The 25,927-nt window shown below is 36.1% G+C and overlaps 1 protein-coding gene across 2 annotated transcripts in view; it reads right to left on the reverse strand.

The window, feature by feature from the left end:
• Positions 1 to 25,927, reverse strand: part of LOC131427900 (uncharacterized) — a 126,080-nt gene that overhangs the window by 2,500 nt on the left and 97,653 nt on the right. Inside the window, exons 1-2 of one of the 2 annotated variants that reach the window (XM_058591474.1) lie at positions 14,766 to 15,031; positions 5,630 to 6,193 (exon numbers count right to left, since the gene is read on the reverse strand). In XM_058591474.1, coding sequence (XP_058447457.1) covers positions 5,630 to 6,187 — 558 coding nt within the window. In that variant the 5' untranslated portion in view covers positions 6,188 to 6,193; positions 14,766 to 15,031. Of the gene's footprint in view, positions 1 to 5,629; positions 6,194 to 14,765; positions 15,032 to 25,927 lie in introns of those variants that run through there. The other variant, XM_058591473.1, reaches the window with a different exon arrangement.

The raw sequence follows: 25,927 nt of genomic DNA on the forward strand, positions 1-25,927 counted from the left end.
AAACGCACCCGGGTTGGCTGTTCTATGCATAGAGCGTTGGTCTTACAAGCCAGTTGCCGTATGTTCGAGCCTTTACCTGGAAGGACTGTTAGTGTCAGTAGCACCGTAGCACCAGCCAATGTGACAGCTCAGCTTAGTTGACCCCCCGTGAGTTTCCTATGATTGACCAGAAATCAGTTGGAACTGCAAACACGGGTAAAATTCCAACACTGAAAATGAGCAAAACGAGTCATGATTTAAGGAAAATAATATATTTTCATGTTATGATAATACACCCTGATTAAAACTTCTCGGATCATTATCTATTTGAAGGTAATTTTTGCAACATAAATTCAGGCGTTATGTGTGATTTTTGCAACGATGTTAATTTTTGCAACACAAGTTCGGTAAAAAGCACGATAAACTTATTTTAGTCAGAATCATTAACATTTAAAATATTATGTTTTTGAAAAAGGCCGACGCCTAAAATAACGTCTTTACTTGCGTTCATTGATTCAGTTTTGATTTTGTGTTTCAGAATTCAAACACTTAAACGAACTGCATGAAAAAACACGTGTGAATCAAACCTCTTAAAAAGAAACTCTCTGCCGAATTGTTGCAAAAAAATAGTCTTATTTATAATATTAGGTAAATAAATACAGCTTGTGATATTATATCTATGAAACAAATTATTCAAAGTGGTTGAACAAAATATCTTTTTCAGATTTTCGTTAGATGGTGTTCCAAATTCACATTCGAATTTATTTTTTGGTTTACGCTAGCTCTCGGAATATTATTCTAGCAACAACTGTCACATCAAATATGTAAGAATACATTCAAACAAAATGTAACATTGATGTTTGTCAAATGAAAAGCGTAGCCGCTTAGTCTCTTATGATGCCAATGCTCGGTTCATTATCTTTATTTTTATGTTATGTTTAGTTCTCTATCAGCCAGTGGGTAAAACAACATGATTATTAAATGAACATGCTTCAGGATCAAGTAAACATTTTCAAGCTATCACATTGCTTTTCAATATCTGCTTTTTGCTTTATCATCAATCTATTAAGCAATATATCACATCACTTGAGGCAGAGGGTTCAAAGTGATATCCGGGTAGAAAATTAGAGTTACGAGCTTTGAAAGAAATGCATTCTTCAAGTAACGCATTTTCGTACCATGATTAATTTTCATGGGAGAAGAGATATTGCTCATGATTTCATGGTAAGTTAAAATGATTCGTTTCATGATTTTCTATCATGACAGCAGTAACGGAATTGTTTCCGTGTATATGTACTAGTAAGGTACTAGGCAGATACTAGGAAGAAGTAGATGCTCAACGACTGACTTAGAGCATGAAACGATCAATAACGTAGATGATTAGTTCAATACTTGTTGCTACTAGTGACCGAGGAAGTCTCTTCATCACAAGTGTCACAGGATGTAGTGGGTTAGTGGGCCGAGGAAACGATCAGACTTTATCATTGTAAAAAAAGTCTTATTTTTTGATAACTTACACGTGATGTTCATAACCTGAATGCTCATTTGTAACCGATCTTATAATGGATAAATAATAAAAATCATTTATCAAAATAACGACTCACAACGACGCTTAACTCTGCAATATTTCAATAATGTAATATTTTAATTTAAAAGTGGAATGAATCATGTACAGTTTAAATTCTTAGCACGGTAGTTAATCAATTTGAAACCAATCAAATCCCCAATCTTACCTCGAAACACGATATCAATGACAAGTTTTTTATAAGAATAATGTACAAACATGAAAATGATGAGTTATTCATAATAGGCGTTTGATTTATAGTAGCCCAAATGCATTGGTGAATTTCTAACGAAATGTTTGTTCTTAAACCTATAGTTTTTCCTTAATCTATAGACAGCCGGATACTGAGAGATAAATATGAAATCTATCCTAAGCTGAGGTGCTATGATAATAATAAAATAAGACAATGATTAGCTTATTTGAATTTATTTTTGTTTATTTGCGAATGAACCGAATTCTTAAGAAAAACGTATTGTACGTTTGTTTCACAATGAAATGTTCTATCACTACTCTCATCCAAATGTTCTGTCGCTACTTTCATCCAAACAGTTCCAAGACACATTTTGAACTTGTCTTGTCCTGATCTCCATTAAAAAACCGCGTAGCTTCGGAAATCCGCGTAAAAAAACCGCATGAAACGTTCAGATCTGGTGTAACCTGAAAATTTTTTTTTGTGAAAATCGACTTTGGGACTTCCAAAACAGAAAATTTTTTGGATGTTGAATGTCTTAGAAATGGATGAAACGTCCAGATCTGGTGTAATCGGAACAACTGTCAAGTGTCAAAGAGTTGACTTAAAAAAAATTTAGGATAATACCACATCTCGAAGTTTCATGCATTTCTAAGACAAAATAAGAAAACCTCGTAACTTCGGAAATCCACGTAAAAAAAACTGCGTAACTTCGGAAATCCGCGTAAAAAAAGCCGCCGTGAAAGAAACCGCATAAAAAACCGCGTAAAAAAATCTCAGTATACAATTCACACTTCTTCTGGACGGATTTGTAGTTGGTCATACACATACTAAACAAAGCATTAAAAAAGTATGTTTGGCAAAATAATATGAGTGCTCAATTATCAATCAATAAAATTATGCACATTATGTTAATGGAGCAATTTTCTTGCTGAGAAAGAAAAAGAGACAAAGGACGCGAACAAATTGAGCTCATCGCCATAGGCTTAGAGTATGTATTAGAAAATGAAATTTTAAAATTAGATTGGTAAAAAATGCGCAGTAAGAGAAACAACTAACAAAAAGGCGAAACACTATCAATAAAAGCTCCGCTAACGAACCATTACATGAGAATAAGCGATGAGAAACGCATATGAATTGAGCAAACGAACGAAAAATAACACATAAGAAGAAAAATATTTTTGATTAGATTATTCTTAATAAGTCGAGAAAATAGATAAAAATTCTTTCAAAGTGTTCTGATAACATAGTAGGAAATCCTGAAATTGTGACCTTTTACAACATGAAAGCAGGAACCCAGTGGATCTACTCTTCATCATTTTTTTTGCAGCCGGATTCCACACAGCCTCTAGGTTGGCCTATCCGGAGAAAGGTAGTATATGGGAAGGTACAATAAGTGCTATTGGTTTTTTTTTATTGAATTCCGACTGCGGACTCCAGAGAACTAAATTTGAGGAAAATGTATCAAAAAAAGTATTATAATGTGGATTCAAATAATGAGGAGGTTTTATGCCATTTGGAGAGCTACTTTGACAGAAACTAACTTCAATGGACTTTTCTCTGCATCAAATAAATAAATAAACTGAAAGGCATCGTTGTAAACAAAAATTAAAAAATTAATTTTCACTGAGGTGGATGAGTGGGGAGATGGGGTTATGAAAGTTGTTACGTAGTACTTTGAGGGGGTTCCAAAATTTATGACTAACTGCGGCAAGGGGAGGAAGGGGGATTAAATTGATTGAAATTTATCGTCAGGTAATTTGTGCTCGACGCCAAAGTATCAGCAGTAACCCAACTAATAAAAAGTTCGGGTAGAAGGGACTGATTTGGTTTAACCAGCTTGCGAAGGTCATGAATAGCATTCTAATGTCGTTTTCGCTTGATGCCAAACCTAACCCAGTTTCCACCCTAACTGCTGTCAAACCGTTTGTTTGAAGCTTGTTTCGAACCCGGTTTCAACATTGTTGAACTGAAAATCGAGTCAGTTTCGAACCTGGTTTTTATATCAGGATGCTCAGATCCCCGTTACTAAGTAGCACTTAAGTGTTAATCTGTATAATAATTATTTCTTAAATTATATTAAAATTAACTACGAACAAAATGTTTAAAAATGTAACTATAACTGAAAAACTTGAAGTTGTATCTCTAAAATTGTAAAACATGTAAGAGAAAACAAACATTTGAATTAAGAAAATGTTACGGAATATATGGTTGCTAAATGCGGAACCAACACAGCTTCGTTAAACGTGTTTGTTTGATGAAACTACCCTGGGCCAGTTTCAGTTTTCTCAAGCGAAAACGACATAAGCAACACATCTTTTGCATTAAAAATCCCTTACTCTTCACTATACGGGGTCATTAGTATACCATTGAAAAATCGCTTTGAAATGACTTATGTTTTCATGAGCCAATCATTGCTTACCATGATGATATCATCCTCTCGTCTAATTTGCGCAATATGGACTAGATCTAAAATTGATCTTTAAAGTAACTTTGAAATAATCATAATAGAGTTCCAGTTGACGAATAATTTCCAAAAACTCTGCATTGTAAAAATTTGTGGGAAGGGATCAAATCAGAATAGAACCAATTATCATGAAATAATCTAGTTGTCAATTTTACATCCGCAAACCATCTAAGCGCTTAAACTTGAATAGATTTTCTAATTTGTCCCTTGAATAAGTTTCTAGTGTAGTGCATCATCCATCATCTTTATTTTGGTGTTCATTTGTGGGAACCTTAGAATTGTTTCATTTTTAATTTAATTGTGCTCGATCGTGTCTTGCATACAACCCTGTAATTTTTTTAGGAGATGGCTTGACCGATTTTCACAAATCAAATAAAAAAATTAATAATCGCATAGGTTGCTATTGAATTCCATCCAGCTCCGACTTCCGGTTACGGAGTTTGTGGGGAAAGTGTGTGTTTTAAATTACACATCGTCACTTGGAGCGACGATGCAAAAAAGGGTAAAATTCTTCTAGAGTTGGCTCAACACTGTTTTAATTTGTAGAATTTATTAGTTACTTACTAAACGAACCGACTTCGGCTATAGCGGTTCCCAGTGCTTGGTTCCGGAAGTACAGTGGTGGTCAAAAACTCTCAAACGAAACTTACTTTTTTCTCAGATATGGTTTGATCGATTTTCATAACCTAGGCTCAAATGAAAGGTCCTATAATCTCAAAGGTTGCTGTTGAATTTCATTCGGGTCCGACTTCCGGTTCCGGAATTATCGGGTAGAGTGTGTTTAAAATTTCAAACAGTCGTTTAGTGCGAAGATGCAAAATAAGGAAAAATTCGTATTAATTTGACATTTAACGTAACTGCCTTCAAATTGGAAAGGTTATGATAGTTTAAACCCAAAGAAAGTTTCAAATTTTATTCAAGTTTGAAAAATAATGTACTTGACAAAATCTTCTAGTAGTTTTTTTTGAAAATATAAGTAATATGAGAAAGGCACCATTACACCACTAGGTGGATTAAAATAGATTTTTATTTATGACTCCTGGCCAGTCAGTGATTTTCCTTTTTCGAGTTTTTTAACGATATCAAACTAACTAGAGATTATGAGAGGAAAAAGAATATGAATATTAGAGAACCCTAGTACTCAAGGAAGAACAGGGATGTGGATGTTTACCATTTACTATCCGAACCGGTTCGGATAGTTTACCTTCACTTTCTGACATACCTGATACTCGAATGATTTGCATTGATGAAATGCTTAAGTTCGACTCCTCTGGTAGAAGGTAAAAGTTTAGCTGCGAAAAACCTTCTGCTATCTTAAATGACCCTTGTCATGTCTCACTTTTTCCGCACTTTATCTGTACATCCTTGCTCTTCCTTGAGTACTATGGCTCTATAATTTTCAAAAATGGTATTACGAATTATTACTTACCTTGTTTCCCAACGCTGCATCCCTCAGTAGTAGCACTGACAACTTTTTCGATTTGATTTTACCACACGATCCAACTAGTTTCCTAGTTTCACCCGATGTTTTGGACTCTGGCTTCGGATGGTCATGGGTGCCTTTGGCTTGGAAGAAAATCGCCTTCTCTGTATGGCGCCAATAGTGTGTTACAGGATATCCACAGTGGCCCCGACAGGCCAATATTTCAAGGCGACCGCTTTTGCAGTTGCGATTGGGACAAGCTCGTCCCTGTTGTTTCCTGCGGGCTTTATCACAAATTGCCGGCCGCAGGTGTATTTGGCTTCCGTTAGGAAGACGGCATCGTGTCGAGCAGATTAAAACACCGAGGCAACTTTTCTTCAGTATGCTTACATTGTGGTTGTTGGTGTTCCGCATTGCCCAACCGGATATGTGCTTCCGCGCCTGGTCGTCGGTAGAAACGTACACGTAGCGACAATGTCCGTCGGCCCATTCGTGAAATCGATCGTAGCTAATGTCCTGAACAAAGGGTATGTGGGCGTCATTGATATCCCACTCTACTGACATATTGTGCTGGAATGTAAGAATAATGAACGATATGTTTTAGGTCAATTTATTAATTTATTGGTTCAGTCTGAACTTTTTCTTTATTATTCGTGGTATGCGCACTGTAAAATCAATCTAATGGAAAACTCCCAGTATAACATTACTTCTGTTCATTTCCAAATCCGGAAACAAATCATCATAGCTAAGGGTTAACTGACAGCTCGTTTTCCTAAGAAAATCATTATTTGGAGGATTTTTTTTTTGTTTTGACTATAGAGATTTTATCCTTAAAGTCAGTCGCCTGTTCGGGCCACAAAAACTTCCTGACCCTATGTGCGGGGTTGTGAATCGAGCCCAGGTGAGCCGCGTGAAAGGCATCGACTTACCCATCACGCTATACCCGTCCCCCTAAATTATTTAGACTTGTTATTTCTGTATGCGCAAACTTTAAGTTTGATTTCACCTAATTAGGTTCTGAACACTGTCCTCAGTCACATGTCTGGAAGCTTTTTCTATTTTTCAACAAAATCTTTGTCGTTAATTGCCTGTCCTTCGGAATCCCCAAGTGGCCCACTTTCACTTCACAGTGGCCCAATATCTTCCAATGCATACCATACCTGAGCTGCTCCAAAACTCTAAGGTTGCTGTCAGAGTGAAAGCGTCCCGCGAAGTGTCCGGACGCGCGAGTGAGCTAGTTACATTCAATCAAAGCAAACCTGTCAGAGTGAATGCGATGCGCAAAAGTGCATCGCATCAAAACGCTTCGCATCGCCTCGTAAATCGCGTTCTCTCTGACAGCAGCCTAAGGTTGATGTCAGAGTGAGCGCGGAACGCGAACCGAAGCGATTCATTTTTGCATCGCTTTAACTCTGACAGGTTTGCTTTGATCAAATGTAACTAGCTCGGACGCGCGCCTCGACGCTTCGAATGACGCTTTCACTCTGACATCAACCTAAGACTCCAAAACAACATAACATAGAACTCGTGCGCTTTTGGATGAATGGTGGTAACCGTGTTTTGCAGATACTCGTTGACGTACATTTGTTGGTTATTTGTTTCTGTAGTTATGAAAATTTATCTCCATCTACATTACAAATAACCTATTTAACTACGTACTTTTTAGAAAATTCGGATAACCTTTTAATCTTGAAATGTTCGCCGATCTTACCACGTTGTAATTTGGCCTAAAACGTAAAACCAGACATCAGCACGACATTTGTTTTATAATTCTTCACCTGGTGGACAAATTTGGTCTGAAATCTCGGATAGGAAGGTTCGGGTTTAGCTCAATCAGACTCTGTATTCCGCTTTTGTGTTAGCAAACCGTATGTCAAAACGTTTACATACAATGACATTGGATTAGCGGTGTTGGTGACATCTTTACATTAGCAAATGAAAATGGCTAATAAATCATGGCTAGATTTTTCTGTGCGCATATCTTATATAAAAACTCCTTTTTATAGCATGGTAAATATCTAAAGGCAATGACTGAAAAAGATCTTAACCATCAGTACGTGGTTGTAATTGATCCGAAACGAAGGTAGTCCTTTGAACCGAGATCACATCCTACTTTAACTATTAATACACAATGTAAGATAGATAAAAATAACCTATGTGATGTGATTAAAGGGTAATAATGAAAATGTTTTTAAAATTTACTTATTAGTAAACTACTCTTCGATGATTTGAAAGAAGACCCGAACCTCCGCCGTAAAAATCTTGCGGACAACAGCACTCCACTGCCAATTACGCGAGATATTCTATTTAAATTCGAAGTACATTTTTTGGCAATAAAAATACCTTACTCTTCAATATACGGGGCCGGGTGCCAAATAAAAAATACAAATTTAGCCACGCTACCTCTTTTCTGTCATAACTTTGAACGCTTATAAATTAGTCATTTGTTGATGGATTTATTTAATTTAATTACCAATCGTTTCGAAAACGTGTGCAGGTGCATTGTCGTATTAAAAATACTTTGTCGTGTCTTCTGGCCATTTTGTTTTGTCTTCTGGCCATTTTGTCGTGTCTTCTAGTCATTTCTGGATCAATTCATGGTTCAAGTCGATCATTTATTGTCTGTAGCTATTAATATTAACGGATTCACCTGGTTTTAGAAACTTACAATACACCACACCTTTTTGATCTCACCAAACACAGAGCATTGCCTTCTTGCCGAATCGATCTAGTTGTGCAGTCGATGTTGATGATTGCTCCATACTAACCCATGATTTTCCTTATAAGAGTCAACAAATTAATTTTTTATCATCAGTAATAATTCAATGCAAAACTGATTTTCTCTCGTACCTTCGAAGCGAAATTTCATAAGTGTTTTTTCTGTTTTCCCCCTGTCTTTCATTCAATTCATGTAGCACCCATTGTCCACACTTTGGGACTTTTCCCATAGCTTCTAAATGTTAATTTTTCACATCAAAATTATTATCTCTGAACCGTTTAAACCCTTTTTGGCATATTGCATCTGATAGAGCATGGTCACCATATGCTTTAACAAGTATTCGATGCGACTTCGCAGAATTTTCTATCAACTGAGAACAACAAAAATCATGTTTTCCGCAAATCATCACAAGTTTAGAGCCCAACTATTTCAATTTGTTCGTCATGTCATCGTGTTAAAATGTCGAGCTTTGTACTAGAGTTCGACATTTTAACACGATGACATGACGAACAAATTGGAATAGTTGGGCTCTAAACTTTAAGGATGTTTTAGGATTTTTGGTATAGTCATCTTCTCACCCTGTAATTTTAGAATCGGAAGTTAGAGTTGGATAAAATTCAACTATTTTGTATGGGGCCATAAGACTTTTAATATGAATTTTTGTTCATGAAACTCGAGTTTGGCTTCTTCAAGAAAACGATTGAGCTCTTTTATTCCCGACCGGAATTCGGAAACCGGTATAGACGAAATCAGTTAAATTTCTAAATTTTTGAAAATCAGTGTAGCCATCTTTAAGAAATCGTAGTGCGTTCAAAATAAAATGTTTGGGTACCTTCCGGGATCGAGAACCAAATACTAGTATAACTGAAATACATTTATTTAGTCATCGAATATCAAAACCTGCAAACCCAATAAGCCCGAATAATTTATGTGAAACTGACATTTTTACACTCCAATACTCCCAATACTCTGGAACCGAAAGTCGAATCTGATTAAAAAACAGGAAGTTTTTATGGAATCTTAAGGTCTATCATTTGAATCGTAGATGGAGGAAATCTGTTCAGCCATCCACGAGAATTTTTTTTTCATTTTTCTACACATGTCATCCTGTAGTTCCGGAACCAGAAGTCGGTTCCAAATGAAATTCAAGAAATTTGTGTCGAAGTATATGATTTTTCATATGAATTTCAGTTTGTAGAGATCGACTAAGTCACCGACGAGCTGATTCGAATGGTATATGGGTGTAAGAAATTGTTTTCTTTCAGCAATTATTGCTGTAAGCAGTTTAAATCAATAAGAATGAGATTTTTTTAATTCGAATATAATGCCATCTTTCTAATACAGATGTTATATTCGAACAAATATGTTGAAGAAAAAGAGCCCTGATAAAATCGAGTCGAGGTAAAATGTCATAAAAAAGGATGCTGTACACAATCTATGGTGCTCAAGAAGAATTGCAAACATCTGTCATACAGCGCTTCAAACTCCCACTGCTGGAATTACCCCTTTACACAAAAATATAAAAATCTTCCTTAAAAAAGACGGATTTTAACAATCTATGGTTTGTTGGGTAGCTATTGCCGTGTGAAATCTAAGTCTTAAAACATATTTTGTTCACAAGGTCAATTGTTACAGATTTTGTCAAAAAACTAAAAATTTTGACATGAAGCTTTTCATAACTTGAAGAGAAAACATTCAATAGTGTTCAGGCCGACGAGGAGAGCTTTTAGTTGCGACTAGTCTGATAAAAATCGGTCCAGTAATCTCTGTGATCTCGACCTCATTGTTAACAAATACATACTTACACGTACACGGACATTTGCTCAGTTCGTCGAGCTGAATCGATTGGTATATGACACTAGACCCTTCGGGTCTCGCCAAATTTTTCTAAAGTTTCAGCGAACTCTATGCCTTTTTTTGCCTATGCAATCGCTGTGAAAACCGACTTTACAACCGAGGCCCGGAGGGTCGAGTGTCATATACCATTCGACTCAATTCGTAGAGATCGCGAAATGTCTCTATGTGTCTGAATGTATGTATGTGACAAATAATCTCAATCAATTTTATCAGAGATGGCTGAACCGATTTCCATAATCTGCTATTGAATTGTATTTTCACCCGATTCCCGGTTCCGGAAATACAAGGTAATAAGTGCGAATTTATGAGAAAAGGTCAACTGAATTTTCTCGGAAATTTCTTAACAAAATTTCACAAACTAAGATGCAAATGAAAGGTCTGGGCATCCTTTAAAAAGTTCCCGAAAAATCGATTCGGATCCGATTTCTGATATCATGGCGCCATAATAGAAAAATGTTTTATTTCACGAGTATTTTTCTCACAAGTGATGGCAAAACAAGGTGCAAATTATTATAAAACTTACTGGTAATTTCATCTACTTGGGAGATCTTGTTGGTTGGTGAATATATATACCTACTTTTGGACTACTAGTGCCTGGTTTACGGTTCAGGAAGCACCGATAATACTAAATAACAGCTCCAAAAACGGTACTCACTTCGATTTGTCAGCAACGGTTAAACCGATTTCCACAAATTTTGACTCAAATTGAAGCTCTCATTATCTTAAAAATACCGGGAAATTTCATCCAGATCCAATTTCCGTTTCCGAAATTATATGGCGATGAGTGCCAAAACTTTCAAACCGTCATGCAAAATGGCGATGCAAAACCGGTACGCATCGGTACGTTCTGATCCGGAAGAAGAAAACACCACGGCCTAGCGAATGAAGCACACAGTGTGCTTTGTTCGATTTCGTATAGCGTGTACGGGAACGCGTAGAAGAGTATAGCGTGTAAAAGAGAACGAAAACATGCAACGTTTTCACAACACAACCGAATTCATCCACTGTGATTACATTGATAATAAATAATAATAAAAATAAAAATCCAATCACTAAGCATGTTTCATAATACTGCTTGAAAAGTATTACTTCTCAATCTAAATAGTGCATAAGAGGAGAATCAACCAGTTTTAATTCAAACAATAGTTTTTTCGCTGAACTGTTTATATGTTGGTCGAAATGTTTAATCGTCATAACATTTACGGCATAGATAAAAATGAAGTTTTCAAACCAGATTTTATAACTTATTGCGACATTCACCTAACCAGAGACCATTTTGTAGAAACAGGAATGGTTTCTTCAAAATGGTCTAGTCAAAAACTTAATTCGAACTTGCATCGATTTCTAATGAAATATTAACGAGAAAAGTATCATTACACCATACTTGGTGAAATAGAAAAGGTTTTTATATTTAAAAAAATAGGTAATTATGAAAAATAATTGTCATCATAATTTTAATACACTAGTTTTCGGTTCTTGAAATAGAGGTAAAATAAAAGAACTTTCCCAGGGATGATCGATCCGATTTTCACAACCTTAGATTTAAATGAAAATGGTCTCATACTGAACTTACAATTTTATCCGCATACAACTTTCAGATCCGGAATTATGGGAAGATTATTGCATCAAATTTTAAGCCGTCCTTTAGATCGACGATGCAAATACGAGAAAATATTTTAAATTGAATTTAAAATGAATTCAATTTATGTATCATTAGAGCTGACTTCGCCTATATTAGGGGCTGGGGTCCACTAGGAGATTGATAGTACCTATTAGCTCTCTCCGGACAGTACCAGCCTATATGTCGTGTGGAATCCGGCGGAAAAAAATGAACCAAGAATAGATCCACTGGGTTCTTGCTTCCATGTCGTAAAAGGCGACAATTGCAGGAGTTTCTTTTTCCTTTCAGTTATCAGATATTTTCAATGTTTCACTTCTGATTACTCTATTTTACTAAATGATCTCTTCATTCAACCTATCAATTTCCGTCTAGCTTCAGAGAAAAGTTTTATTTGGAATGTTCTCTTCTTCCATGTTATTGCTCGTCTTTCGAGATTATAAATTGAATGATAAAAATAAACTATTGTGCAAATCCGTTGATATTACAAAGTTAATAACAGAGATAACATATATCGGTATATTGAATACGTAGTAAAAACACTTGATATTAATATTTCAAACAATAAATTAATATTTGTCTCGGTAGCCGTCTGCCCAAATCAACCAATATAACCAATTAATAATTTTAATAAATAATTAAAATAATAAAACGGAAATAATACAGAATCAAGACGCGCGCGAAATCTGTTGACCTTTATTTGGTGATTTAAAATGATTTTATAACAACTGTCATTTGGATGATTGTAATCTGTTGATGCTAAAGATGATGAGGTTTTATGCCTGTTGGAGAGCAAGTTAGACAGAGACTAATTCCACCGGGCTTTTCCCTGCTCCAAATAAACAAATAAACCAATAAACAGTGCAATGAATCAACTATTTTGTCTAAATCCTATTCACTCGTTTATTTTGTATCACGTAATTTCATTTATAAAAATTAGGGAAGTTTTTATTCTTTACGCGACAGTATTGCAAATTTTTCTTCAGTTTCCTCGAATAATAGCTGTGAATCAAGACTTTCCGGGACTTCAATATAGGATATTGTTGAAACGTTCACTCGGGAAGTCAGTGAGTTTAGTGGTGCATCCGAGCATCTTGAAACCGGAACATACTGAGTCACACGTGAATAATACCAATACTGAAATTTTTACTAACAAATATCCTTCTCCCATGACATTTGTGGAGTGCGCAGTAGTATATACGGCCTCTAGTAACAACAAGTGTTGGACTACCATCCCTTCCCATTCCTTAGACGATCTATGTTCGGGCCTGGCCGGCGCCGGTACTGATCAATGAATTCTAGGGTTACCAGAAGATGTACATTGAAGGATGATTTACCAGTCCCAGGTTGGATCATTTAGAAATTCCATGTACAATTTCAGCTAATCCCGATCTGTAACGGAGTAGCAACCAGGGGTGGTCGCTCAAGCTCAAGCTCAAGCTCATTAGAGCTGACTTCGCCTGTATCGAGATTCCGGTTCCGCATGTACCGGAAATAATTGTCACACACTCCGACAATGAACTCATTCATTTTTCTCAGAGATGATGAAACCGATTTTAAATAACTTAGATTCAAATGAAAGGCCTTAGGTGTCACATAAAATAGCTGAATTTTATCCATTTATAACCTAATGAGTGCTTAAAATTTCAATCCGTCGTTTGAAGCGACGATACAAAAAATGTTATAAAAATCTTCTGAATTGAACTTAAAACTGAACCAATTTGTAAGTTAGTTGATATCCAAATGTTCGGTTATTCCGGTCCCCGGATTCCAGTTCCTTAATTAGCGGAAATAGTGGTCAAAATTACCGATAAGGAACTCACTTCGATAGCATAAAGATGGCCTCTCCGATCATTACATTACTAGGTGGATGGAGAAAGGTTCATGGGGTAATTGACAATCTTAAAAAACGGCCATTGTTGCAAAACGCAAAAGCAGTTTTCTTCGCAGTCGTTGAGCGGAAATTCAAAAGAGAAAATCATCTATAGCTGTAGAAATTTTAAATTTATTATCCAATTAAAAATTAGAATTTTAAATGTACACTAGCCGCGATAATTATTCGAGGTGGTAGACGTTTGTTTTTCGAAGATATCAAACTATATGCGGCTCCGGAAATTAAACGAAAATTTTATCTCAGTGTTTTTATATTGTTCCACATCCATTGAATGGAAGTCGCATAATTTGTTAGTTTCGTTATTTTGGAGTAGCGTGACATTTCCCGCTATACACTATGTCTTGACATTCGACAGTTCGAATGATTTGTTATGTTATTTTTGTAAGAAATTTAAAACAAATCGAATGTTTCTACAATTCAATAAATTTCCTGTCCTTCTCCTTTTATTTTTAACGTACGACTCACGCCCTTTCTGGAAAAGACAATTTTATCAATATTCACATTTTATAAGAAGTGCTAGTTTTAGTAAGGATATATTTTAAGCGTAATCTAGGTTTTGATAGCCTAACATAAATCATAACAGATGGTAAAATATTATAATTGTCGAATAATAAACATAGCTTCACGAATGTCTCCAATGATTACCACTAATGTTCGAAATTTTATCCTATATCCAATAAGTAAATTTTTACGTACATCTTCAACAATGTGCTTTCGTATTCTTATCCAATCTGATTATTCATTGCTAGGATCAACTTTACAAGTTATTCGAATATATACTATTCTGAAAATTCAATTTTCTTGGCGCTACGTTGACGGAACATTCATCACTGGATTCGAGAATTTATTATAGTTTTTGGTGGAAGTACACTAAGTTTGTTTCATTTTTGACAATTAAAAGTTAGTGTTCGTTATCCAAGTGTATGTCACTCGTACTCTTATTTGAAGTTCTAGAAATGTTTCGTGTTCTACTAAGGACTGGTTAAATTTCGAGTGTCCTGAACTGTTGGTCTATAACTACTAATTAAGTAATAATTGATTGATTTCTGCTCACCTGGCCGATTGTTTTGTATCAAGATTTAGTCACTTGATAAAACCTCGAAGCACATATATTAGACGAACATATAGATTTATTTTGTCACTCCATAGTATCGCAAGTCAATTTGTTCATCATTGCCGCAAATATGAAGATGCCGTCGCCCGATGTTCACTACAGAATCTGTATTTTATTGCGTTGGTTCAATTTTATTTTATTGAGACATTTAAGAAAAACTACCGTACCACAGAAGCACTTTCCACCTCGCGATCGCCTATCGACAAACTGAGCGAACGATTGAATTGTGTTTGATGAAATGTTTGCTTCTTGTAAAACTATTTCACACAACCCATACTTTGTTACTCCCTCTCTACAAACGGGACTTTCTCTCGTTCACTCTCAATCAAACCACCACGGCTCAACAATTCCACCATATCGCTTGAAAGGGAACGAACCGCGGTGTGCACTCATTGGCAGCATAAATTTCAGAGATGGAGGAAAATTCATCATCATTGCGCCATCATCGTCAACGGACTTCCACAGTCGGTAGCTACCCACCACCCACAACGCGTTTTCAGTTTGCGTTCTCTCGTTGACAGTCGTATAACAGTTGTGTGTTGTTAGAAGAGAAAAAGAAATCGTCATTATTATCGTCATCATTCTCATCATCACCATCGTGAAACAGCAGTGGAAAAAGCAAGGGGGACTACGTCCAACCCGAGCGCACGCGAACGAGTGAGCAATCCTAGTCTAACATTTCAAGAAGGGGGTGGATTGTTTGGTTGACATTTTTTATGATGTTCGGTTTACGGGTGGTGCGTCGCTCATCGGTTTTTTATGCGCATGGGAGATATCCCTCGGTATCATCTTTGTCTGCTCTGAATGACGAAGCTGTCGGAACATACTATATTACATAGAAGCTGGGCTTGCGTGTTACGAGCAACCAGTTGTACATATATGCGGGACTAAAAATCGAATCGAGAATGCGTCACAGGAATTATATTTCGTCGAGCTGGCAATGTTTTTGAACGTCATAATTGAAAATTTCACACAAATTGCACAGAATGGTGTAATTTTTTTTGCTGTGGTAATAAGTAGGGATATTTACAACTACAGTCATAACAATATTACACCCACAAATTCTTTGTTCATGAACACAACCTTGCGACAGCTTTTGTAATCTTAAGATGACTGAATGAATACTATTCCTTCATCAATAAGGGAGATACGATCTACTAATTTTTTTTCTATTTTGCAATGTTGGTCATATGATGAAGAGTGTCGAAACAGGAGATTGGTTGCAAATAAAATATGATGTTGTTTAAGAATATCAAACCATGTGGTAATAGCACACCTAGTAGTTTTTCTGTATGATAAACGTTGGTGGTCGGTAGTAGCTGATGGGATGGCTCTGCTGCTTTTGACTCTGTGAACCATGAAATTTCGTTAACCAAGCTGAGAAAACTAGGATGCGCGACCAGATTTGGTCAAGGGCTCCGAACATATCTCGCTATCCGTAAAGTTGTCGTACAAATTGGAAATACTGTATCTGAACCCTTTGCAAGCACCTCAGGAGTACCTCAGGGAAGTAACACATGGATCAATAAGTCCCGAGACTAAAGCAGAGATGGCGCTCGTAGTAAACCAGTAACCACGTCTTTCTAGAGTACTAACCTTTGCTTGAAACGGGTCAAAATTTTAAGTCGATCCGACCAGAAACAGCTGAGTTATCGAGGTTGGAGTAAAGTCGTTTTGTAGTTTGTTTAAAAAATGGAAAAAAACGAGTTTCGTGTTTTGATAATACATTGTTTTTAATGGGTAAAAACACCGTGCAAGCGAAACAATGGATTGAAAAATGTTATCCGGACTCTTGTCCATCAAAAGCAACGATTAGCCGGTGGTTCGCCGAGTTTAAACGTGGTCGTACCGACACAAATGACGCGGAACGCTCGGGTAGACCTGTGGAAGCCGTTACACCGGAAAATGTGAGTGAAGTGACAAAAATTATAATTAAAGATCGTAAAGTGAAGCTCCGTGAGATTGCTGAGATGACACAGATATCATATGGAAGTGTATTTACTATCCTTCATGAAAAATTGAGCGTGAAAAAGCTTTTTTCCAAGTGGGTGCCGCGATTGCTTTCGATGGAACAAAACCACCCTGCCACAAGTCGATGAAAACAATGGCGAAATTGAACGAATTGGGCTTTGATCTGCTTCCCCACCCCCCATACTCGCTAGATTCAGCCCCCAGTGACTACTTGCTCTTTGCTGATCTTAAAAAAATGCTCCAGGGAAAAAGATTTGGCTCAAATGAGGAAGTCATCGCTGAAACTGAAGCTTATTTTGAAGCGAAAGATAAATTTTTTTATAAACATGGTAAAAAATTTTGCAAAACAATGTTGTTTCCATTGTTAGTCTCGGGACTTATTGATCCATGTGTTACTCTAGGACCACTTCTTTTTTCGTTGTTTGTTAACGATGCTGTATTTCTCTTAAGACATGGTGGTAAATTAATTTTTGCTGACGATTTGAAAATATTTCTTGTTCTTCTAGTTACAACACCTTGTTAATATGTTTTACGAATGGTATGTAAGAAATGAAATGGATCTCTGTGTTTCGAAATGTTCCGTCATAAGCTATCATCGTACGAGAAGTATGTTTAATTTTAATTACACCGTCACTGGCGCTCAGCTGCAACGCGTTGATCACGTCAAAGATCTAGATGTTATTCTGGATGAAAAACTAACGTACATCCACCATCTTTCAGTAACGATTGACAAAGAAAATCGTTTACTTGGATTCATATTTAAAATCTCGAGAGAATTTCGTGACTCACCTTGTTTAAAATCGTTACATTGCTCATTGGTTCGTTCACATCTGGGATTTGCGAATGTTGTTTGGTGTCTAAACAACGCTATATGGATTCAAAGGATGCAAACTGTGCAACGTAAATTCGTGCATTATTCTTTACGAGAACTACCGTGAACTTGTTGTCAGATGAGCATTGTACTAATAAATAAATAAATAAATATCGGCCGGTATTTCATTAATAATGCCACCGGCTCATAAACCACACCAAACAGTGACTTTTAGGGATGAATTGGTAGCTCTTTCAGATCTGGCAATTTTGCTAATTGACGATTCCATTCACGAAGACGACGAAATGAGCTTCGTCGCTGAACTCAATTTTTCGATATAAAAATGAACCTTCCTCCAGTTTTGGCAGCGCGCATTCATGATTAAATTATAGACCGAACGATGATTTATTATCAAATTATAGACCAAACTGAACAAGTTTGATAATGGCACAAGACACGATTCACGCGTGATCGGTCAAAAACAGTGTTGCCAAAAAGATACCACCAAAATTACCCTTTATCTGTTTGTGTGTACATATGTGTGTGTGTCTAACGTAAACTAGATTTTAGATGGCCGTAAATTTAGATTCAAATGCAAGGTCTCGTAATCGTAAAGTCTACTATTTAATTACATCCGAAACCGACTTCCGGTTCCAAAGTAACGTATAGTAAAATGTTCAGAAAAAAATTACATTAGTGCACTCGATTTTCTCAGAAAAACAAACTTTAATAAACGTAGTCGTAAATGGAAATTATAATAGTCGCATAGCATGCTATTAAACTTTATCCCTGATCTGATTTTCGACCACGGAGTATCGGGATGAAAAGTGCAATGAAATTTAAAAAGTGCACACGTCTTTCTCGTTCTCAAAAATCAGCAGATCCGACTTCCGTTCCCGGAATAATGGAGTAAAATGTGCCCAAAAAAGTGCGCTCGATTTTTTCAGAAAGTGCTAGATTATCGAAAGCTTAGATTCATATAATAGATACTAAAGTACCATAGCCACCCAAGTAACAATTCGAATGCCTTATGGTTTTGATTATAATTTATTGGAGTTTTGTAATTGATTTTTCAATCACTATCTGTTTTATGACAACTATAATAAGAGTCTCTTTTAACTAGTAATATCATGGTTTTCAAAGCTTCTATAAAACCCTTTACCTACACTAACAACAGAACTAAAAATAAAACAATTTGTACTAGGATAAAACCATGCAAACACTCTTAATATTACTTTCAAACATTTTCTTTAAAACATTATTGTCAGTTAAATTCTTTCATAAATCTAGTTTTGTGTGTGTGCGTGTTCATTGGATGACAATTTCACTCAGAGCAAATTCGAGAGTTCTAAAGTACATTTATGACACATTAGTTTTAGGCTATTTGATTTATTGCTTCTTAGGTTAAGTGTAATTTGCATTAAAGGAAATTTCATGGCCGCCATTATGGTGTTCTATACCGTAGCATTTATTGACATCAAATAAACTTCGAAATGCTAAAACGAGGAAATATGTTGGACTTTCATGATTCGTTTTCAGAATGTATGCACAAGTTTTAACGCCACGAAATAGTTTTATACAAAAATAACGATGAATCACAAAAAATAATTTTCATAAATCATGAAGACTTTCTCAAAAACCGCATTCATTTCAAGGCGATTAGTTATAATTCTTATTTTTATCCTTACATTCACGATAAAAATAAAAGCGCATGAAGTTTTTACGTTCGGAAACAGCCTCAAACTCGTAAAAAAATCTAATATATTTTTACTGATTGCATTCAAAGTAGACATGACACACACATAGTCAGAAAAATTTTATCAAAACGTCATTTTATTCATAGCGGAATTCATTCCATCCAAATAAATTTAATGTTGATCGTAAAGCTGGTTTCAAAATTTTCTTGAATTTGGAGTTTTAAAGCAGGTTTATGCTGATTCTTCATTTTGATTTATAAACCTTATGAAGAATGGTCCACTTGGCAGGAACCCAAGATAGACTATCCAATGTCCCAGTTCGAGACATTTTTGCTTGTTGTGACCTTCCATACATGAAACTTCTTTATCATTCTAGTTTCAGTTCAATAATTGACCTTTTCAAGACATAGTTCTAACTCCCACTGTGCCCATTAGTTCAACCAATAGATCAATTTGAATAAAAAGAAATAGTTTATGAAATTATCAACAAAATGTATAAAAATAACAGCTTTTTCATAATTTATAGCAGTTAATCGTTTGGTTCAAATAATATTCTTGAGTAGATTTAATAATAAATGGCGCAATACCTAATATGATATGCAAAAAATAAGAAGAATGTGTTTTATTAAATTCAAATCGTTGTGACTATATTAAAATTTTATTAGAATAAGAATTCTATGCAAAAGTGATGCTACGGCGAAGAAAAACATATGTAACTACCTTAAGGCCATCGTCCAAGTACCATGCGCGCGGGTGGTTTTGGAAAATTTTCGATGGAAAATTTGAAAAATTTGCCAAAACCAAAAACATACAGACCTTTGAAAAACTTTTATCTATCTGCAGGGCAAAACTGGCTGAAAAATTTGGAGGATGTTCCGAATGTTATTAAAAATAGATCTGTTTTTGTTATCTTTCACAATTATTACACACATTCAAACTGAAGCGGATTTTCTTCAGATCATTGCAAAATTGATCTTATTATGTGTAAAACTTAGAAAACTTCACAAAACTAACATTATTCCGTTTATTAATTGAATTAGCATCGTTGCGAAATAATTTGTATTTCATTTAGTACTTTCAAAAATAAAAAAGCATTGGAAAGTTTTTTTCCAAAAATGTGTCTGAATGTAACCCTTGCAGCCAGAAAAAGGTTTATTCGAGAAAAAGTTATCATGCCATCGCATTATTTTTCCAAATAATTGTGAAAGATCACAAAAACACTCATTTTTCAGAGCTGTTTTTGATAACACTCGGCGATTCCTCCGAATTTTTCAGCCTATTTTGCCCTGCAGAAAGATAAAAGTTTTTCAAAGGTCTGTATGTTTTTGGTTTTGGCAAATTTTTAAGAATTTCCCTCGAAAATTTCCTAAAACCACCCGCGCGCATGGTACTTGGACGATGGCCTTAAGAAATAAACGTATTTATTGAAAAAAAGTCCCATAGCCTCTTATTGATACGGATCCGACTTCCGGTATTACGAATTAAAGCGTTTAAAAAATGAAATAAAGTGCACTCAATTTTATCGGACACCCTGAAACAGTTTTTGCATACTGGGATTCAAAATGTGCAAAATAATGGATCAAAATCACTCAATTTTCTCGGCCACGCGCTGAACGGACTTTTTTTTACATTGTTTACTGTCAAATTTCGGGATTCGATTTTCGGATCCGAAGAAACGAGATGAAATGTTCTAGAAAGTAGAAAAATGTACACACGGTTTTTTCTAGGATATTACTATAACAATTTTGAGTGCACGATAATTCAAATTTAAAGTCTTGTGATTCTATAATTTTATATTGAATTTTATCCGGAATCACGGAGTAAAACGTACATAAAATAGCAAATGATTTTACAGTACAGTTTTTTTAGCTTGCGATAGAGTTTTATCCGGATCCTACTTCTGGTTTTGGCGTAACGGAATAAAATAAGCTAAGCATGAAAAAAGTGCACTCAATTTTCTCCCACATCACTGAGCCGATGTTCGCAAACTTGTATTCAAACAAAAAGTCGTACAATCTCATAGCTTGAGATTGAATTTCCTATGGATCCGACTTGCGGTTCCAGAGTAACGAGGTTGAATTAGCAAAGAATGAAGAAAAAGTGCATTCGATTTTTGCAGAGACCACTGGACCGATTTTCTTAGGTTTAGATTCAAATGAAAGGTTCTCAGAAAAATTCCAGAATTAGATCCGGATCTGATTTCCGGCTCCTATAAAATCTAATTTGATCTTGTTGTAATCGTTACGTTTTTGGATTCTTTAACAATATAAAACTAACTCAAATTTTCCTTACTTTTTTTCAGCAATAATAAAAGTAACTAGAGGATAGCGAATATGAAAACTATATCATTGTACTCAAGGAAGAGTAAGGATGTGAAGATAAAGTGCGGGAAAGTGATTTTCAATTGTTCGTTGCTGATGATTAATCACCCAAAAGTAAACGATTTAACTGATCAAAGCGTCATCTGCATATCATTGTCGGCGTTAGAAAGAAAGACAAAATCTGTTAACGATTTCATCGAATGTTCGAGTTTTTTACAATCAAAATCCTGAAGCTGAACATCCAAAATTTGATCTGGATGTGGGATGTTTGATAAATGCAGTGGCGTATCAAGGGAGGGTGGTGGTCGGAGGGGGTATTCGCACCGGGTGCAACGTTTTTAAGGAAGCGGCAAACTAATCCTTGGGACCTATTTTTTTGCTCGCTCAAGTCATCTTTCTGGAGATGGAGTTCAGCTTCTTTTTTTTTGCTCACTAAACCAACGATGGGGGCGGCAAATCGCTGATTTTGCCCCGGGCGCCAAATTTCCTCGGTACGTATTTTGGAATGCAAAATTTGGATAAAAAAATAAGTAAAAGTCGGGCACGGATATAGACCTATACCAAAGCTTTCAATCAGGAGAGCACCAATCGAAATTCTTATTGACAGATGAATCACCGTGATACTTTGACAGTAAAACAACAACCGCTAACAATGCAATCAAACTATGTTAGCTATGTTGATGAAACCCCATATTAGCGTAATTTTTTCAAAATTCGACAAAGTCCTCCCCATTCTATGCTTTCGGGTGTAAAAAATTCTCACGTGAAAAAAGTGTGAAACAGGCGTTCCACGCACCCTTACCAATCACTCATTATTCGCTGCCTAGAGCGGGATTATCGTTTATTGTTTCCAATAAAAAAAGATAAACGTTTCAACGTTGATTAGCGATGGTTTGACTCGTATGAATTAGTTTTTCGAAAAAAGGAAAGATAATGCCTTATCTCCCCTTCGCGATCGATTGTTCCTAACTACCAGCCAGGCTCAGAAAATTATGTTATCTTCTTCGCTGTCGGTCTCACACTTCTGCGTTCATAGGTAATATGTCTAAGTGCAAGTGTGCAACAGGACGACGGAAACCAGCAGAAATTTGGTGCGGTTTCTAATACTCACGTGTGTGTGTTCGCTAAGTGCATAGAAGATGATGGTTTTATTAGCACTTGAACGTGGGAAAATGGGTCCTCGAACCTTGGGATCACAAGGACCTCGCCCTTCCCGGAGGGAAATATGAGGGCGGTTTCTCCCTTAGTTATATTTTCTGTGACTTAAAATCCCCTTTTGTTTTACCAGGGTCAATTGCATCTTTGGCATGAGAGTAGAATGGTTAAAAACGAAAAGGATTTTTTGTCTAGATAAAATTAAAATCAATTATTTTAATCTTCTTAAACACTGTATTTGTATTTACGATAAATGTGTTGTGTCGCATCGACAGTCGGAACGTAAATACTGTCGGATTTTTAATTCACGCTTTCTGGGATTTGATTATGCGGGCGCTGAGAATAACTCCTAGGCCCAACTCGTCGTCAGCGTAGCCGAGTTCAAAGTGCGTCTATGTACATGCGGATCCGATGAGCGGGGGAATTCCGCTTGATTCGTTCGCACAGATTTCACATCCATCCACGGAGTGCCACCACGGGAAACTGAACTGTGTAAAGCCAATGCAGTTCGGTTTTTGTTCTGTGAGTGGAACATGATTCATCGATTGTCGGTCTTTGCTGTTAACGTTATTAGTAACATATATACCAATCACATATATAGTCTTTATGAAAGTTCATAATGTTGATTGCCGGTTCAGTGTGGGATATTTAATTAATCATTGTTAGGATATGCCGAGATTTTGGTTTCTCGGTTCGATTTTATTCAATCTGACAGTTTGAGATGCTTTTGTATGTTCAAGCTTTGGCGGTTTGAGAGGCGTTCATATTCCAGCTTCCAACTTGTTACAGTTTCTCTTCCATTGGTAATGTTGTTTCTGTGCATACATAAAAAGCAACCTGTTTCACGAATCGACGCAGGTGTGCTGAATCAAGTTTGAAGATTTTTTGTGTGAACAGAGTGACGTGAGTTATTAGGTCATTCCGTCCTTGACCAGTAGGCATATAATTTCTGGGACCTAATAAACTAATAAATTTATCTAAGGATATAGGCATTTACAGTCAAAAGCTAATGAACAAAAACATCTGAGGGCATTATAACATATACTGTCAAAAACAAAACATTTTACCGATATCAAAGAGCTGAAATTAACTAACAATAACGGATATATATTAGAAACAGTATTGAAGTCAGAATTTCAAAAAAAACATAGATTGCTGATTTGATGTTTACAATATTATAAATTCTGAACTTGTGTGTAATGATTTGTTCGGTTTTGTTAGTCATTACGAGGAAAACTGCTGTCTTATTCTTGCTTGTGGAAGAACGTATTATAAAAGCATTTGCCAAGTTGGAAATTATGAAATACATATAATAACATACATAGAGTAACCAAATAACTTAGCAGGTGATTCGTTCATTTAGAACAGATTTTACTTCTGGAACGGATACCAATCGATAAGAAACTTTTACGTCAATTTTCACACTCTTTTCACAGGAAGATAATATTTTCATCACACAATATTCATAATAAATTCAACCAAAGAATTTGAAAGTTCTGTAGCTGAAATGTTGCAATTAAATTAGTAGTTAAGATGAAAAAAACTTATTTCAGTCCATCTAGTGGTGTAATGATGTCTTTCTCATAATCAGAATCATCAAAGGAAAGCCATCAACAAATTGGGATTGGGATGGGTTTGAATACAATTTAAAGACAGTCCCAGAAAGTATGGACGCACTTTGATTTCGCTGTAAATAATTCACAAGTGTTAGATATTCAAATTTTATTCGATATACTGATAATATTAGACTACAACAACAGAATATTATTCTCAGCATTTGCTACTTAGCCATTGTAGACTAGCTGGTGCATCTTCTTGCGAACGTTCCTCATTAAATTCCGTACAGACTACTTGGCAACAAGTTTTGACACTTTTTTCCAATCTTTTTCGAACTGTTGAATGGTTTCGGCTGCCGAAACATGTTTCCTAAGATGTGCCTTCGTTAATGCCCAAAATTCCTCAATTGGTCGGAGTTGTGGGTAATTTAGTGGATTCATGTCTTTTGGGGCGAAAGTGACATTTTTGGTAGTATACCATTCTACCGTTGAGTTCGAGTAGTGGCAAGAAGCAAGATCTCGCCAGAAGACAACAGGATCCTTGTGACTTCGAATCATGGGTAGAAATCGTTTTTGTAAACATTCCTTGATGTATATTTCGCTGTTCATTAAAGCAGTGGTGATGAAGGGTTTCGAAATCTTACCACAGCTACAAATTGCTTGCCAGACCATAGCTCTCTTATCAAATTTTTCGACTTCAATCGATGTCTCGGACTGGTTTAACACTTGCCCTTCTCGCACCGTATAATATTGTGGTCCCGGCAAGGATTTGTAATCGAGTTTCACGTAGGTTTCGTCGTCCATGATTATGCAGTTTAAATTTCCAGCAAGAATAGTATTGTACAGCTTTCGAACCCTCGGCCCGATCGATGCTTCTTGTTTTGGACTACGTTTTGGTTGTTTCTGTTCTTATAGATCAAATCGAAGATTCAAACGTTCTTTAGCACGAAGAACATTTGACTTCGAAGTGCCCACTTTTTTGGCCACATCCCGAACTGAAACCTCCTTCTTTTGCTCGAACGCCTTCAGTATACATTTATCCAACTGACGGTTAACAGGACCTTTTTTCGACCCGTTTTCGGTTTATCCTCAAAGGTGTTATCCTCACCGAACTTCCTGATTGCATTTCGCACGGCTTTTTCACTTACTCCTTCAACTTTTGCTATCTTTCTCAGTGACAGTCCGCGTCCTGTGCACCATTTGTACACAATTTTTCGACGTTGTTCTGCTGAAAGTCCACGCATTTCGAAACAAACTAATGAAAACGAATAAACAACTGCATAAGTGGTTAAAGAAGAGTGTAAACAACAGGACGCAGCCATAAAAATTGACAGATTCTAAACCATTGCGAAATGGCAGCGGTTTTTGGTTGCGTCCATACTTTCTGGGACAGTCTTTAGAAGATTTTTTTTACGATTTATGCATCGATACTTGATGTGATAGTGTGAAATTTTAAACACTCTTCGCCATGTAATTTTAAAAATAGAACTTGAATCCGAGTAACATTTAGAAGGCCTTTCATTTTAATCTACAGAGAAATTCTACGCCATATCTTTCAGAAATGGCAAAACTCTGGCACGATCCCCTTCAA

The sequence above is a fragment of the Malaya genurostris genome, chromosome 2, assembly GCF_030247185.1.
Source record: "Malaya genurostris strain Urasoe2022 chromosome 2, Malgen_1.1, whole genome shotgun sequence".
In the NCBI taxonomy this organism is placed as follows: Eukaryota; Metazoa; Arthropoda; class Insecta; order Diptera; family Culicidae; genus Malaya; species Malaya genurostris.